Source organism: Lepisma saccharinum, chromosome 6 (genome assembly GCF_977018435.1).
Source record: "Lepisma saccharinum chromosome 6, izLepSacc3.1, whole genome shotgun sequence".
Taxonomy (NCBI): domain Eukaryota; kingdom Metazoa; phylum Arthropoda; class Insecta; order Zygentoma; family Lepismatidae; genus Lepisma; species Lepisma saccharinum.
In genome coordinates this window covers 12,614,670-12,633,581 of record NC_139234.1, presented here as the reverse complement: position 1 = coordinate 12,633,581, position 18,912 = coordinate 12,614,670, and the positions used below count along the sequence as shown (strand labels likewise).

General features: G+C 37.8%; 1 protein-coding gene across 1 annotated transcript in view; it reads right to left on the bottom strand.

The window, feature by feature from the left end:
* Positions 1-2,270: 2,270 nt before the first annotated feature.
* Positions 2,271-18,912, bottom strand: part of LOC145988990 (uncharacterized) — a 584,192-nt gene continuing 567,550 nt past the window's right edge. The window contains exons 5-6 of the mRNA XM_083124291.1: positions 3,198-3,727; positions 2,271-2,305 (exon numbers count right to left, since the gene is read on the bottom strand). Coding sequence (XP_082980417.1) covers positions 2,271-2,305; positions 3,198-3,727 — 565 coding nt within the window. The remainder of the gene's footprint in view (positions 2,306-3,197; positions 3,728-18,912) is intronic.

Sequence of the window (18,912 nt, the reverse complement as noted above, 5' to 3'; positions counted from 1 at the left end):
ATCAATGTGGATTTAAACGTAACCGATCAACTACAGATCAAATTTTTCACATCAGACAGACACTTGAAAAAAAGTGGGAATATAATCAAAATGTCCATCAGCTATTCATTGATTTCAAAAAAGCATATGATTCAGTCAAAAGAGATAAATTATATAATATATTAGTAGAGTTTGGAATACCTAAGAAGCTTGTTAGTATGATAAAAATATATGCACCAGTGAAACAAACAGAAAGTAAAATTCGTGTGGGTATTAATATGTCTGACAAATTTACAATTCATGATGGGTTAAAACAAGGAGATGCATTATCTCCATTGATCTTTAATTTTGCCTTAGAATATGCTGTAAGGAAGGTAAAAGAAACTAAAGAAGGACTAAAATTAAATGATGTGACTCAGTTGTTAGCATATGCAGATGATGTAGACTTACTGGGGGATGATGTGAATACAATTAAGAATAATGCTAAAATATTTTTCAAAACTGCTAAAGAGATAGGTTTGGAAGTTAACAAAGAGAAAACTAAATATATGCTTACAGGCAATGAAACCAAGTGTTAGGTAATAATCAAAATCTAATTATTGATAACAACTCATTTGAACCAGTTTCCAAATTCAAATACTTAGGAGTAATATTAACAAATGAAAATTATATTAAAGAGGAAATAAAAGGTAGGCTTAATTCAGGAAATGCATGTTACTTCTGTCTTCATAAACTTTTATCTTCTCGTTTAATATCTAAGAAACTAAAAGTTAAAATATACAAAACAGTAATTTTGCCTGTAGTATTATATGGGTGTGAAATTTGGTCCCTTACATTGAAAGAGGAACATAAATTGAGAGTATTTGAAAATAAGATCCTTAGGAAAATATTTGGACCTAAAAGGGATGAGGAGACAGGTGCGTGGAGAAGGTTACATAATTTAGAACTACATAATTTGTACTCATGTCCAGATATTATTAGAATAATTAAATCAAGAAGACTTAGGTGGGCAGGCTATGTGGCACGAATGGGAGAGGAAAGAGGAGTTTACAGGATTCTTGTTGGGAAACCTGATGGTAAGAGACCTGTAGGAAGGCCAAGACGAAGATGGAGGGACAACGTTGAGATGGACCTAAAGGAAATCGGTAGGGATGGAAAAGAGTATATATATATATTTTGCTCAAGATAGGGACAGATGGAAGGCCTGTGTTACTGCAGCCATGAACCTTCGGGTTTAAGAAGGCTAGAGAGTTAGTTAGTTAGTTAGTTTAATGGCAAACAAATATTCAGCAATTACTGTAATTAAAAATGGTTTAGGAAGTTTCATCTTGGGTAGTTTCTAGTTCAATAACAGGGTGTCTACCAAAATAACACATCCAGAATTCTTGACTTTTCTAGAACTCTCATTCGTTCTTTATAACTATTATTTATTCGACCCTTACTTAGGTAAAGTTGGAAATTTGTAATTAAGAAAATAAATATTTACTTAAAAACCCCTACCAAAGATTAAAACTGAAGCTTAATTTAAGAAGAGAATTAGATCTGCTTTCTCGTATTAATGCATCCTGAACTGTGTTTAGCAAACAACAGAGGATTTGATGCCTGGACTCACAGCCAGTATAATCATATGTGGGGCTTGAGTCTGTTGTCCCTAAATGTTTGTGATGCCCTTCATCCGTCTTACGACTATTCATCCTCATCTTTGCAATTAGCCAAAGGGACAGAAAGAAGTGAAGTAAAATAAACTAAATCAACCAATCAGTCATTCTGATAGCAAAAATTATTGACCACAAGAATAATTTATTGCCTTTTTATTGAATTCTTGACCTACTTGTTGATTTCTTCACTTTTTCTTGACTATAATGACTTTCTTGACTTGCAGACACCCTGAAAAACTTTGTTCCCTATACCCCTGGTTTAAAATCAAATTATACTGAATATTGAATAAGAATGGGCAACACCTTGTTCCATCTTATAAACCCTATGGCAAGAAATTCTACTACGGCATTGAACAGTTCTGCTAAGGCATTGAACAGTGACATTATCAGAAAGTGGTCCCAAAACTTTGTTCATTGTGCTTCCGTTTTGCAGTTTGTTTAATACCAGGACAAACTCTTTCTTTTTGGGCAATTACTGAGAACCATAAGTCAAATGTCGAGAGGCGATATGCATGTCACTTCCTTTAGAGAAATCGTCCAAGATAAGGACTGTCCACATGATATGTTTTGGTGTGGCTAGTCACCCTGCTATGTGTATATATACTGTTTGTTTGTGTATTTCATCATTATAGTTTAGTTGTTAGTCTGAGGAAGACACTGATGCAGGGCTGAAATGTTACATGTAAAGTGTTTTTAAATCTTAATAAAGTTAGTGTTTTTAATATGGAAACAAGGATTAATTATTTTAACACACAAAAGGCTGAATAACATCATGAATTCATAATGCAAAGTTAAATTACATTTTTGTGTGAATGATTTGTTGCAGTGAGTGCACACGAAAGGACGAATACCATCATGTAGGCGTAAGTGAGCTGTTAAGTCACCTTTCGTGTGAATGCTTTGTTGCAGTGAGTACACATGAAAGGCGAATACCATCATGTAGGCGTAAGTGACCAGTTAACTGGGATTTCCGTGAGAATGATTTCTTGCAGTGAGTACACCCAAAAGGACGAATACCATCATGTAGGCGTAAGTGACTAGTTAAGACACACTTGCGTCTGAATGCTTTGTTGCAGTGAGTGCACACAAAAGGACGAATACCATCATGTATGCCTAAGTGACTAGTTAAGTCACCCTTGCGTCTGAATGCTTTGTTGCAGTGAGTGCAGACAAAAGGACGAATACCATCATGTAGGCGTAAGTGACCAGTTAAGTTGCATTTCCGTGTGAATGATTTCTTGCAGTGAGTACACACAAAAGGACGAATACCATCATGTAGGCTTAAGTGACCAATTAAGCTAATTTTGTGTATGAAAGCTTTGTTGCAGTGACTGCACACAAAAGGCCGAATACGAGTACCATCATGTACGTGTAAGTGAGCAGTTAATTCACCTTTTTGTGTGAATGATTTGTTGCACTGAGTGCACACGAAAGGCTGAATACCATCATGTATGCGTAAGTGAACAGTTAAGTCACTTTTGCGATTGAATGCTTTGTTGCAGTGAGTGCACACGAAAGGACGAATACCATCATGAATTCGTAAATGAGTGACCAAATTACTTTTCCTTGTGAATGCTTTGTTGCAGTGACTGCACACAAAAGGCCGAATACGAGTACCATCATGTACGTGTAAGTGAGCAGTTAAGTCACGCTTCGATTTGAATGCTTTGTTGCAGTGAGCACACACAAAAGGACGAATACCATCATGTATGAGTAAGTGAGCAGTTAAGTTACTTCTGTGTGTGAATGCCTTGTTGCAGTGAGTGCACACGAAAGGCTGAATACCATCATGTATGCGTAAGTGACTAGTTAAGGGACCCTTGCATATGAATGATTTGTTGCAGTGAGTACACACAAAAGGACGAATACCATCATGTATGCGTAAGTGACCAATTAAGCTACTTTTGTGTATGAAAGCTTTGTTGCAGTGACTACACACAAAAGGACGAACACCATCATGAATTCGTAAATGAGTGACCAAATTACCTTTCCTTGTGAATGCTTTGTTGCAGTGAGCACACGTGAAAGGCTGTCTACCATCATGAATTGGTAAGTGGGAAATCAAAAGACCTTTCTTTCCAGAAGACTTCCTGCAATTAGAGGAAACAAGACTCTTATCACTGTTATTTCTCAAATGAATATTCAAAGGCCCCTTCTTTTTGCATGCTCTGCTACATTGATTACTTTGGGGATTGAACACTCCATTGCATGGTTTATTTTTTAAAGGATCAATATCCTCGTGAATTCTGAAATGTTTGATCAAGAGAGATTTTTGGGGGAAGGATTTCTTGCAACGGTTACATTCAAATAAACTACTATCTTCATGGTTTCGAAAATTGCTGTTCGAGTGTTTTATCTCCGTGAAAGCATTGTCAGCATTGGATGCTGAATCATCATTGATTTTTTTTAAATGCATAGAATTTACTACACTTTCCTTTGAATCCATTACTTCATGTTCAATTACTTCCACAGCTCCAGGGTAGGTATCTACATCTCCCTCTAGACTCCTCAAATCACCAAGATCTGCTGTAAATTCCTTCTTGTCAAAATTGCTGGAATGTGAAAAATAAATTTCTCTAGCAATTTTCTTAATATTACTGACTTGATAATGTACACTGAATGACATTTTGAAGCATAGTCTCACATTAAAATTAAAGCTTAGTCCGAATATTTATTTGTATAAAATAAAGGGAAAATTTTATGTGGAATGCAGAATACGTTAGTGCCAAAAATATACTTATTCGATACAATAAAGATTGTAAGGTGTGTTATTGTCAAAATATGTATTTGCAAAAAGAAAGATACAAGTAATGTCATCCAAAAGGAACATGAAATATGCATTTCTTCACAAAACATGGTAGGAAAATGCACCTCTCACCTTTAAAAAACATGAAATATCACCATTAATCAGCATATTTTTTAAATTTTGAGTTTCCATCAAAAACGAAGTATACATATACTTGCCTCTCATAATAAATGAATTGGTCATGTCTGTATTTGCGCAATTTATGATGGACAATTGAAGGGGAAAAATATGTTTTACCTTCGATTCTTGCAATCAACTGAATACCATTCAATTTCTGATGAGTATTGCATTAACAATAAAAAAATGTGCAGGAGGAGAATTCCTCAAAGCAAACCTCATGTTAAATTTTAAATTGTTCCATTAACTTTGTAATTATCAATAGTCTATATTCAGCTTAATAACAGTAAAAAAATATTAATTTTTCTTTAAAAAGTGGAGGGAGATAGTGGGATTTGAGCCCATGCCCTTTCATCCTTGGCGAAAAACAAGGGATAAGGATACCAACATCTTACTAATTGCTCTGTAATGACTCACAGGCCAGAAACCTTTAAAAAATATGTCACTGTTTGTGAAAACATCCAGCTGCATGTCTATTCACTATGGACTGTGGAAAAAATTAATTATCGACAGCTGTTCAACATTTTGCAGGTAATTTCAAATCAAATGTAACCTAAACTTCACAGAAATTTACCTCTTTCTGTTCAAATTGTTTCTGAAACATATGTGCGCAATTAGTACAGTGGGTAACAGAAATTCATCTCTCCGGATAAATTTTAATCGGAACATCCTTTAAAATATTTTTTTGTTAAAATGGTGCAAATCGTTTTTTCATCACTTCAGAACAATTATTCACGTACCAATCGTTAGCTGAAGTTATTTCTGCGAGAATTACTTTAACTGACGATTCTCTGAAATTTGTGAATTGTTAGCGCACTTTTATATGTAAACTGGAATGCTAATACAGTATGCATGTGCATTGGAAGTAAAAAAATGCATATTTTAATGTATTTTTATTTTAGTTGCATATTTTAGAGCCCCTTTTTAAGTGCCTATTTGCATCATTTCGGTGCCTATTGCCTGCCTATTTCAGAGGTTTTCAGTGCCTATAAATCCGCACCCTAATCATCACACATCCTCATCTTCGCGATCATCCAAGAAAATTTAAGTAAAATAAACAAAATCAATCAATGGAAATTCGTACATTAGGCTAAAACTTAATGAAGAAGATTTCAGGCTTAGTTCTGCTCCGTCCAGTGTGTCCGATATTGAGCTACATGTGCAAGTTATACTTCTTGTAAATATATCTGCAAAAATATACCATTATATTAAATTTTAATTTCAAACTGTGAAATGCGAGAAATTTCTCAATTTTCAAGTAAAATCATAATAATTGTATTTGCCAATTTTATGCTCACCATTTTTATCGTTGCCATTTTATCCGCTTGCCATTCTCAATTTGCCACTTTTTCCGTTGCCACTATTACCTTTGCCATTTTTACGTGAATTCCACCAGTTTCATGCCCAATTGTTTGCAAGTTATGAAAAAAAATTGCACCCTTAAAATAAATTGTAAATGTTCCCAATAAAATGTATCTGAAGAAATGAACTGGCGTTACTCATTGCGCTGATTGCGCACATTACACCAATACGTGAGCTGTTAATTTGTATGGCATTACATTTTAGAATAAATAGCATCATTTGACTTATGCAACACAAAGGCACTACACTAAGTTTTTCACATAACTTAGCATTGTTTCATTCAGAACTGAGGCAATGTAAGAGGGTTCATCTCGGTGTGCATTGTTCACCACTTATTCTTGTTTCCTAAGAACGCGATAGGTAGAAAAACATTTTCAGAGGAGCCTAAAATCACGTGCAGAGAACCTGAGTTTTGAACAAGGATATTTTGTAAAACTATATAGGTATGTGTATGTGGGATAGAATATTTATTTGTATAGTAATTTAACACAAGCTTGACAGAAAATTACTTTTCTGTCAGTGGGGCCGATCTCCGTGGGGAAGTGGATAGCACAGCAGGGGTTCCAGGTTCGAATCCTGGCCTGGGCATTGATGTTTTTTGCGAGTGTTTCTTCATAAATGTCATGTCATCCCTCATCCGAATCCTTGCGATTAGCCAAAATGGAAGAAAAGCGATGCTGAATAACAAAAATCAAATTTTCCGTCGCTGGTTAAACAAACTTTTGCAGAAATCCATTTTTAAATTAATACACATCTGGCAGTCTTGTGCTTTTGGCATTTTTAAACATGTGAACATGATATCTCCACAGATAACTGACTACTTACTTTCACACACACACACAACAAAGCAAATGAGTACGGATTGACTGCTACAAGATTTCAGGTGGAAAAAAGAAAGGGTAGTTAGGCGGTAGGTGTCGTTATGTCCACGGTGATGACTGATGAGTCACCAACAGGTTGTCCAGTTTGCTTACCACGATTGAGGCTTTCAGTCAGTTCAACGTCAACGAAGGCTTACATTCTACATAGGGAAAGCCAAAGGTGCATAACAAAGCTGAAATAAGCAAAAATGGCAGAATAGGCATTTTAGGCACGATTAAGCAAAATAGGCACTAACCTACCAAATATGCATTTATAGGAACTATATAAAAATGCGTTTCTGGACTACAAACACCTTCAAGCAGAACTTAGAACATTAAAAGCCTATTTTTTACTACGAAAGAATTAAAAAGGCAAATACGCAAAAAATCCGCAAGCTATTGATAATATGTAAACATCTAAGTTGTGGGATCACTTCATCCTCTGCACAAATATGTTGAACTTGATCTCACTACGTGACAATTACTGGAATTTCATGGAAAAGGAAGACTTGCCCCGCAGGTGTTCAAAGCTCCTACCTCCACCCCATCCTTTGTTGTAAGAGGGACAGTTTCGATTTGAAGAAAGACATTCATTCTTGGAAACCATGATGCTAATCTCACAGAAGGAAGAGGAGCATTTACTATAGCTTGGTGAATGAAGAGTTTTGAAGACAGAGTGGAAATGGAAATATAATGTACTAGGTGGAAGTTTTTGAAAAGAGAAAATGAATGAGACAGAACAACAATCAAAGTACAAGTACAATAGTACTGTGTTATAATTTTAAATATGTCAGTCAATTTCTACAATTATTTTCTATGGTTAATTGTATCGTGGGGTTCCCTTTGGTTAACTCCCATATAATGTAGTGCCCACGCTGTCGCTTTGAAATCCAAGGATCTCGGGAATCCACTACTAGAAAAACACAATTTGCTTACCCACTGGCGTACGCGGAGGAGGGGGGAATAAGGGGCTACAACCCCTCCCCGAAATTTCTTGACACTAAGAAAATCTAAAGAAGTTGGGAAAACTTCCCTTTAAATTACCCTCCAGCAACCATTTTTTTTCTTTGAGTTACTTCTGAAACGAAAGTTTAAAATAATTATTGGAGCTCCTATGTCATGAAAAAGGAAATACAACAGCGAGGCAGTGGCAATTGTCCCTCAACTTTTCACCACTTCTACCCCCGGACTTTGCTAAACCTTATCTACAAAGGAAAATATACTGCCTTTGCCCCCCCCCCCCCCAGTTTTGGCACCTTGCCCCTTCCGGTTTTGGAATCCAATCGCCGCCACTGCACCGAAATTGATTTACGGTGATGCATTCTATGATCCGAGCAAATTTAATCTCACTCTGATCACTTAACTGATTACATTCAGGTGTAATTGGTAATCAATCTCACATATCTAATTTTCGAATCACAATATTTATTGTCCTGTTGAAGCCACAGTTCACATACAACACTTTTTTTTCACATGCTTACCGTCTCTCGGTGAGATCAGCTGGCAATGAATAGTGTGCTTCCGTGTGCTAACGAATACCTAAAAGATAGTATAATTTTGTTGCTGAAAAATATTTTTTGATTTGTGGCGATTTTATCTTGATATCAAGCCAGAATTGCCAATAATGTCATTAATATCTTGATTATTATTTGTATTCTAATTTAAATAAATAGTGTGCTTTCAAGTGCTAGCGAATGCCTAAAAGATAGTACAATCTGGTTGCTCAAAAATATTTTTTTGATTTGTGGCGGGTTTTATCTTGATATCAAGCCAGAATCGCCACAATAAACTCATTAATATCTTGATTAATATTCGTGTGCTTATACAAATACATAGTGTGCATTCATGTGCTAACTATGTGCAAACGTTTGAGATATAATTTCATAATTTATTGATATGTAGCGATTTCCACTTGACATACGTTTTTCCACCGCCTCACCACTCACCATCACCAGTTCCAGGTAGAAACGAAACGGCCTTGTCATTGTGAAGGACTTTTAATTCAATGGAAGCGTCACACTGTAAATAGTTCGCAACAACCATTCATAATGCGCAGCTCTTCTTAAAATCGTGTGCAATGGCATGCGAACTTCTCTCCCTAGACATCACTTTGATCTCGATGCGTTAAACAAATTTTAATACATTTTTCTAACACCTCGAAAAGGAGCAAATTGGTACAAGAATTCAGTCATAACCGTTTACTGGTTAAAGATACGTCGAAAAAATCTTCACCATTGCATTTCTCAAGAAATTCTAGCCTGATTTGATATATCATATCACCCCCTTCCCATTTAAAATTCTGAAGTTGAATTCAAGATGGCTGATATCAAGATGGCCGTCGACCACGCGGGTGGCGTCAATGTGGTTCCCCCTTGGCCTGATAACGATTGGTCATTACCATTTCCATGTTGCACGCTGCAGTGGCCTTGTACTGGGGGTGTTAAGTGACTTTTTGAACCACCCTGTACAATTAAATTCAACACATTTTTGTACTTAATACGTAATTTGTACTTATTCTTTTACAAACAAAATACAGTTCCGCCAGAAGGGAATTTTGCAGCACATTTTACTTGCCCTATTTGAGAAATGTTACACCTTTATGCCCATTCGGTTAACCTGCTCATTGTCTCTCCTACTAAATAATATAATTCTAATAATTTGGATAATGGCCTCTCTTGGCTCACCAGAACATGTGCACTTAGAAGATCAAAATCAAATCTTTCTTATTCTATAATTTGATGCACATACACAGATAAACAGGTCATATAATCGTACAAAAATAAAATAATGCAAATGCTTTCAATTAATCAGGTTATGTTATCTTAGCTTTCATGCAAATGAGAATATGATTAAAATTATAATCCATTGTCAATGAAACATTTGTGCGCAATTAGTGCAATAGGTAACGCTAGTTCATTTCTTCCCAGAAATTTTAATTGGAACACCATTTAAAATATTTTTTTGGTTAAAAGGATGCAAATTGCTTTTCATCCTGTTTTGTGCGTACAATTGAACACAAAATTGCATGTAGTCCAGTTTCGCCTAATCCCCTTTGCCTAACTGCTTATCGGCACAGTACGCGTATAATGTGATTTATGAAATTTAACGGTCTCTCCACAGGCCGAAATGCCTGTTTTTTCATGCTGCATTTATTGAAAAAATTGTCTTAATATATGTACATTTAGAAACTTTTTTGTTTTACCTACTTTATACCCTACTGCCTATATCTTTACTTTTTACGCCTATTTTTTTAATTTTCAATGACATTTTTAGATTGTGTTTTTAAAAAATTGTACATAACATAGTTTTCTTTCAAAAACATTATTTATTAGCACATTACGATGTTGCCAGAAACAATTACAAAGCTGGGAAAAAGAGGTGAAACTCTTATCCATTAAAGTCTTGGAGGAATCGGTGCAGCTACTAATTGAAGTGTCAGGAGAAAAAGTTAGCTGTTGCAGAAAAGTGCAAAGGTGTAATGAGTAAAAATGTAGAACTGGAAAACTTGAAAACGATTTGTGATATTCTTAAACGAGAAAAAATATTTTATTCATGATATGAATCCAGTTCTTACAATAGCCTATTTCATGGGTGGTCAAATGAGATCATTCTCGTTATGAAAATCATTCTTTCTGACAGACGGCTATCAATGAATGTTCAAGAAAGCAAAAAACAAAAAAAAAATAGTGGTTGTATGTAATCAAGGCAACAAATGAAAGTAAATATGTTGTTTACATGTTGATTTTAAAATGAAATTATAGAGATAAATTATTTGGAACTTTCCCACTTTATTGTGCATATTTTTTTTAATTTGGTGCCTATTTTCCACATTATAAATGCCTTTTTGTCTGCCTATTCTAACCAAAATAAATGCCCAAACTCCGGTGCAAGTTATGAAAGTCATTCTTAGTTATCCTTGATATTACACACCTGGTTAGGTTAGATAAAACAAGAACAAGCAGAACATTAAGCGTCAATGAAGCAGCTTAGAATTTCTAATACGACTAAAGTCAGAGATTGAAGGGGGTCGAGTGGAGGATTGTTTTTGCCTACTAAAAGATAGATCAAGAAATGGAGTCCTATTTTCCTTTATCTTATAGAAAATATAACAAACACCCCCGGCTGCTGGATTGTGTGACCATGCTCCTTTTTCAGAGCAACACCTGACTATTTGGCATGGGCAGATGTTGGAAATTGTTTGGTGTTTACTTGGATCAAAATTTCCCTCATTCCCCCTTCCGACCGGTTTAGGCAGTTAGGCGAAATGGGATGCTATCCGAAATTGAGGTATTTGTTCAAATTGGCCAAATGGTTAGTGCAAGTTCTTTATATCAGAATTACTTTATTTCACAATTCCCTGCGAAGATGAATTATTAATTAATACCAGTGGCGTGTCCAGGATTTTCGCAGTAATTTCTATCATTTACTGCCTTTCCCTTTTTTTAAATAATACTGGAGCACGCCACTGATTAATACATTTCTGGCTGTCATATCCCTTGTCATTTTGAAACACGTGATATCTCCTCATACAACCACATTTTTTTCACAGGCACAACAAAGCAAATGAGTACTGATTGATTCCCACAAATCTTTCAGGGGAAAAAAAAGAAGGGGAGAGCTGGCGTCCTTACATCCACATATATGATGAGTCACTAACAGGTTGTCCAGTTTGCTTACCCCGATTGAGGCTTTCAGTCAGTTCAACGTCAACGAAGGCTTACATTCAACATAGGGAAAGCCAAAGGCGCATAACAAAGCTGAAATAAGCAAAAATGGCAGAATAGGCATTTTAGGGACGATTAAGCAAAACAGGCACTCACCTAATAGGCATTTATAGGCAATATAAAAATGCGTTTTTGGACTAGAAACACCATGAAACGAATTAAAAATATTAAAGCCTATTTCTTACTAGACCCGGTGGAGGAGGCACATTGTAGTTCGGATTAGGGATGGCCAAACGGATCCGGATCCAAAAGTTACGGATCTGGATCCGGATCCGAGAGTTCCTGATCCGAAAATTTCGGATCTGGATCCGGATCCGGATCCGAGAGTTTCGTATCTCAATCCCATTATAATATTACCACACCTTAAAAGGTATTATGATCTTCGATTACAAAGAAATTTTTCATTAATTAGTCCTACAAGAATTTTTTTCAAGTGTTGTTCCTAAAATACTTTGCTACGCATCGGCTAACACACTCGTGCACAAAAATAATCTTACTTGCTTAACATAAAATGTCAGAGGTGATTTTGTAAATACCATTGAAACGAATATGTATTCATTCGAATGTATTGGAAATGAAAACACACATAAATGGGAGACATTCCATTCCAGAATGAAACCTTTAAAACATATAACAAGATAGAAATGTTATACAAAAATTATACAATTGTTCTACAGTTACAGTTTTACAAATTAAAATAAAACATTATAATATATGCAGTGTCAAATAATTACAAAGTGTAAGACTAACAAGGGAGGTTATATAAGTGTCCCCCTCCGATTTCCATGAAACTTGGCAGGCGTATAGTGGGGCCCAAAGGAAGAAATACATGTTTTTTTGTTTCAGATAAAAAAACAGTTTTAGGGGGCAAAACCCCCTCAAAAGTCAAGATGAGGACAAATTGAAGTGAGGATCTGACCCCTGTGTCCCTCCGATTTCCATGAAACTTGGCAGGTGTATAGTGAGGCCCAATGGAAGAAATACGTGTTTTTTGTTTCAGTTAAAAAACGGTTTTAGGGGGCAAACCCCCCTCAAATGTCAAGATGAGGACAAATTGAAGTGGGGATCTGATCCCTGTGTCCGCTCCGATTTCCATGATACTTGGCAGGTGTGTGTATAAACGGGACCAAATGAAGAAATACGTGCTTTTTGTTTCGGCTAAAAATCTGTTTTAGGGGGCAACCCTCCCTCAAATGTCAATATGAGGACAAATTTAAGTGGGCATTTGACCTATGTGTCCCCCTCCGATTTCCATGAAACTTGGCAGGTGTATAGTGGGGAACAAAGGAAGAAATATGTGGGTTTTTTTTTATTTCAGCTAAAAAACGGTTTTACAGGGCAAAACCCACTCAATTGTCAAGATGAGGACAAATTGAAATGGGGATCTGACCCCTGTATCCCCCTCCAATTTCCATGAAACTTGGCAGGTGTGTGTATAAACGGGCCCAAATGAAGAAATACGTGTTTTTTTGTTTCGGCTAAAAATCTGTTCTAGGGGGCAACCTCCCCTCAAATGTCAAGATGAGAACACATTGAAGTGGGGATCTGACCCCTGTGTTCCCCTCCGATTTCCATGAAACGTGTCAGGTGTATAGAGGGGCCCAAAGGAAGAAATACGTGTTTTTTTGTTTCAGCTAAAAACTGTTTTAGGGTGCAAAATCCCCTCAAATGTCAAGATGAGGACAAATTGAAGTAAGGATCTGACCCCTGTGTCCCCTTCCGATTTTCATGAAACTTCGCAGTTGTATAGAGGGGCCCAAAGGAAGAAATACGTGTTTTTTTTTTGTTTCGGCTAAAAAACTGTTTTAGGGGCAAAACCCGCTTCAAATGTCAAGATGAGGACAAATTGACGTGGGGATCATCTGACCCCTGTGTCCCCTTCCGATTCCCATGAAATTTGACAGGTGTATAGAGGCCCTATGCCCCCTGTTTCTTCCTATGCCATATTTACGTGGTTTCGGGGTCAGATCCCCACTTCAATTACTCCTCATCTTGACTTTTGAGGGGGGCTCTATACACCTGCAAAGTTTCATGGAAATCGGAGGGGGAGACTTAGACCTCCCTTGTAAGTGTATTAATTAATTACAAATCGTGCACGTGCGCACACACACTATATATATATATATGTGTGTGTCTGTATGTATATTATATATATATGTATATTAGCAGGTAACAATATGTTATAAGCACATTCTTACTTTCCAAAGAAACTCATGTGGGATGGCAAAACGGATCCGGATCCGGATCTGAAAATTCCGGATCCGAAATATTTTAGGATCCAGGATCCGGATCCGGATTTCGGATTCGCCAGTATCCGGATCTGGCCATCCCTTGTTCGGATCCAACTTTAAACAAGAGGTGGTCATTTTCGTTCAATCTCCCTCACCTTCATGCCTCGCCCTCACATGCCTTCACCCTCACGGCTCGCACTCACCCTCACATGCCCTAACGACTCGCCTTTCACCCTCACGGATTTTCCTTACCCTCACGACTCGCCTTTCACCCTCACACACCCTCACCCTCACGACTCAACTTTATCCTCACCCTCACACGCCCTCACCCTCATGGATTGACATGGCCCTCACCCTCACCTCACGACTCGCCTTTCGCCCTCACCCTCACATGCCCTCACCCTCACGACTCGACTTCACCCTCACCCTCACGACTCGACTTCGCCCTCACCCTCACGACTCGCCTTTCGCCCTCACCCTCACACGCCCTCACCCTCACAACTCACAGGTCGCCCTCACCCTCACACGCCCTCACCCTCACGGCTCAGCTTCACCCTCACCCTCACGACTTGCCTTTCGCCCTCACACACTCACCCTCGCGACTCAACTTTATCCTCACCCTCACACGCCCTCACCCTCACGACTCGCCTTTCGCCCTCACCCTCACGACTCGACTTCATCCTCACCCTCACGACTCGACTTCGCCCTCACCCTCACGACTCACAGGTCGCCCTCACCCTCACACACCCTAACCCTCACGACTCAGCTTCACCCTCACCCTCACACGCCCTCACCCTCACGGGTCGATCTTGCCCTCACCCTCACACACCCTCACCCTCACAAGTCTTCGGAGGTGAGGGTGAGGTCTGCCCTCATGAGGGTCGCCCTCCGGAGGGTGACCACCTCTGCACAGGGGTCAAATGCCCACTTAAATTTGTCCTCGTTTTTACATTTGGGGGGGTTGCCCCCTAAAACAGTTTTTTTAGTCAAAACAAACCCAATCATGTATTTCTTCCTTTGGGTCCCTTTATACACCTGCCAAGTTTCATGGAAATCGGAGGGGGACACAGGGGTCAGATCCTTACTTCAATTTGTCCTCATCTTGACATTTGAGGGGGTTTTGCCCCCTAAAACAGTTTTTTTAGCTGAAACAAAAAAACACGTATTTCTTCCTTTGGGCCCCTCTATACACATGCCAAGTTTCATGGAAATGGGAGTGGGAAACAGGGGTCAAATGCCCACTTAAATTTGTCCTCATCTTGACATTTGAGGGGGTGGGTTGCCCCCTAGAACAGTTTTTTTAGCCGAAACAAAAAACATGTATTTCTTCTTTTGGGCTCCTCTATACATCTGCGAAGTTTCATGGAAATCGGAGGGGGACACTTAGATAACCTCCCTTGTTAGTCTTACACTTTGTAATTATATAACATTGTATATATTATAATGTTTTATTTTAATTTTTAAAACTGTAACTGTAGAACAATTGTATAATTTTTGTATAACATTTCTATCTTGTTAAATGTGTTAAAGGTTTCATCCTCCTGGAATGGAATGTCTCACATTTATTATAACACCATTAAGCCTTGTTTCCATGATTATGAAAAACTAAATATGCTGACCAAGGCAGTAATTTATTTTATTAAAAACATAAACTAAACGTAACGTTTCAACCTTCTAGCAAGGTCTTCATCAGACTCTGTATCAAGTACCAAAGTAACAGGATACAAAAACAGGGCATTATATATACACACAAACATTGCTCCCTCCAGACTATTTAGAAAATAGTGAACTGGAATGGGGGACTGAAGTTAAACAAAGAATGGAAGAAGATGTTAGAAAGAGTGGAAAGGACAAGAGAGAAAGAGGAGAGGAGAAGGAAGAAAAATGAAGGGAAAAGAGTGTGAGATTAAAAGTCCAACCACATTCTATATGGAAGTAATTGTGTTTAGCCTTTTAGGTGAAAGTAAAGTTGGCAAGTGAAAGTCACCTGCTAGAAAGTTCCAAACAACTTTCTAAATAGTCTGGAGGGAGCAATGTTTGTGTATATATAATCCCCTGTTTTTGTATCCTGTTACTTTTGTACTTGATACAGAGTCTGATGAAGACCTTGCTACAAGGTTGAAATGTTACGTTTAGTTTATGTTTTTAATAAAATAAATTACTGCCTTGGTCAGCATATTTAGTTTTTCATATCTCACATTTATGTGTGTTTCCATTTCCATTACATTCGAATGCATACATGTTCATTTCAATGGCATTTACAAAATCACCTCTGACATTTTATGTTAAACAAGTAAGATTATTTTTGTGCAAGAGTGTGTTAGCCGATGTGTAGCAAATTATTTTAGGAACAACACTTGAAAAAAAATCTTGAAGGACTAACTAATGAAAAATTTCTTTGTAATTGAAGATCATAATACCTTTTAAGGTGTGGTAATATTATAATGGGATTGAGATACAAAACTCTCGGATCTGGATCCAGACCCGAAACTATTGGACACGGATCCGGATCCAGACCCGAAACTTTCAGACCCTGATCCGGATCTGGTATTTTTGGATCCGGATCCATTTGCCATCCCTACCATAAAGGCATATAGGGGTTGTGGGGTAACGCCCCACACTTTCTTGATTCGGTCGTGAGTGGGGGTGATGTGATCAGCATCACACCCCTGACTGCCTTTACCCCCCAGGGTTTCCCCCAGGTACCCATGTTATTCGACGCTGGGTGGACACCGGGGCCGCTTCCAATGTTAAAAAAGTTCCCGGATTTGAACTGGCCGAGGATCGAACCCGGGACCTTTAGCATGGTAGTCAGACGCATTACCAACTGAGCCACCGGGGTAAGTGAACTAACGACATGAGAAATGGTAAAAACATACCTATTCAAAATTAAGTATCAATATTGCATTTTGTCTCAGCCTACATGTCAAATATCAACAACAATAAATTTTATTGAACTTACAGCTTACATGTAGCTGTTTACGTCCAGCTACATGTCAAATATTTGCAAATCTCGTTGCAAGGTTGATATCTACAGGTTTTTGTCCAGATGCCTAGTGGTACTCTTGTGCTGATAACGGAAGTATCAGAGGTTCACGTTGTTACAGGCTAAATCATGTACAACCACAGTAACAATCTAATTATGAATCAGTAGCGAATATACTGCCCTGTTCACAGTTGCAAACTATTACATGTGTATCCGGTGCATAGATAAACACTGTCATCCGAGAGCTTGTATTACTACTACTTATATCCCTGTATTTTCAACCATTTTTGTCACTTTGTCTCATAATGCCCTGAATATACATTATATTATGTGTTGCTTACCTTTGGAATTTTGAGATCTTTCATTTCTATTTTGTCATCTGTTCAGTGTGTCACAGACAACTAGTTTCAGAAGGACGAAGTGGATAGACTAAATTGTAGATGCAAACTTGGTAACTAGTTTTGCAATAATTTGACATGTACACTGAGACAAAATTCGGTATGAAATTCGGTATTCCACATGAACTCTATTTTCTTTCTACCATTTTTCATATCGTTTGTTTACTTCCTGTTAGGTTACAGAACATTTTTCTCATTTTGTTTCACAGTACATAATGTGGCTGATTTTAGCTATGTCATTTTTCACAGAATGTGTGTGTTCCTGGCAACCCTGGAATGCATCGCTTCACGACGGGATATGACGTCACAAATGCAATCAAATGATGTATGTGGTTGCCAGCATTCAGTCGGCAAAACGGGCTTTTTTGAATGACTGTAGCACCGAAACGATGACCAACGAGAAAAATGTTACTGAAAAAAGTTGTTTGTTTTGATGTCCTTTATACGTTTCCGTGGTGCATGGGTGCCATTAAAATGACACCGCACGTGCGTGCGTGCGTGCGTGCGTGGGTGTGTGTGTGTGTGTGTGTGTGTGTGTGTGTGTGCGCGTGCGCGCGCGTTGGCAGATTTCCGATTTCGGGGAACAAAGTTAAACTACACACTCACAATTCGGGGAACCAAATTCACACTGAGGAATTTGCCTCAGGTCCCTGGAAGGATTTGACCCAAAAATCGTTAGAAAATGATGAAATAATGCTCTGGTTCAATTTTCAGCTCACTCTGAGAACTACCCCGAATGTCGTAAATTCATCAAAAACAGTGTGTCCAACGGTGTGTGAATTAGTTCCAGAAATGCATTCCAGGTGGCAGCACAAATGCCATTTGTGTGTACGAATGTGTGTACGAACAGAGCGAGAGACGAAAGCTCTTCCCACGCCAGCCGCTCAGCTGTTTTCCGTCACGTGATGTTAACAATACTGCACGCGCCACTCTCTTTCTCTTTGCACAACAACAAAGGCATGCACATTACCCGCCAGTTCAGAACCGTGGTGTCCAAAGGCATTCCGTACATACCCATTACATTGAATGAAAACAACTGTTGTTACGCAGAGTGTTGCAGTATAGTGAATCAATTGTACTGAGTCGAACTGTCATCTGGAAACACAGATTTTAATGCGTTTTACACAGAAATTGAGATGATGAAAATGCGAACATAAAAGGCGAAATTTTAAATCTAAATCGCATAGAGTCTTTAAGCATATTACCTTCTCTGTATTAGAATATGTGATTGTGACTACTCACCTTATTTATTAAAACATTGCCGTGTACATATGATAATATTTATGTCTACGTTTGTGCTTTCGTAACATATTTGTCCATTATGAAAATTGAAAACTTCTCGAAATGAATGAAACAACAGGTTAAATTGTACGTATTTTTAATGAAACTGAGTTCCATAAATTCTTATTAAATTAAAGTAAAATGTGTGTTAGTGAATGATATACAATATAGCCCAATGTAGCTACTGGTAGTGTAAGGTTCGGTGTCGTGTCTTTACGAGCGTCAATTTACCAATTTTATCTATCATAATTCATCCTTATTGACACAATTAGCATACAGATGCAGCGAGGCAAAGCTATATAACAAAAATACAAATAAGAAATGTGACTGGTATCATCAAATTTGGACAATGGTCATTGTGAGATATCAGGTTCTTTATTTTAAAAAAATGGAATATGTAGTAAATACTTGACAAGGATCATGAATCCTCAGAATAGCATGTCAAGAAAGTGACCGACATTTACTTGTATGTTGATCCAACAAACTGACATGTCCGATATCACTGCCTGT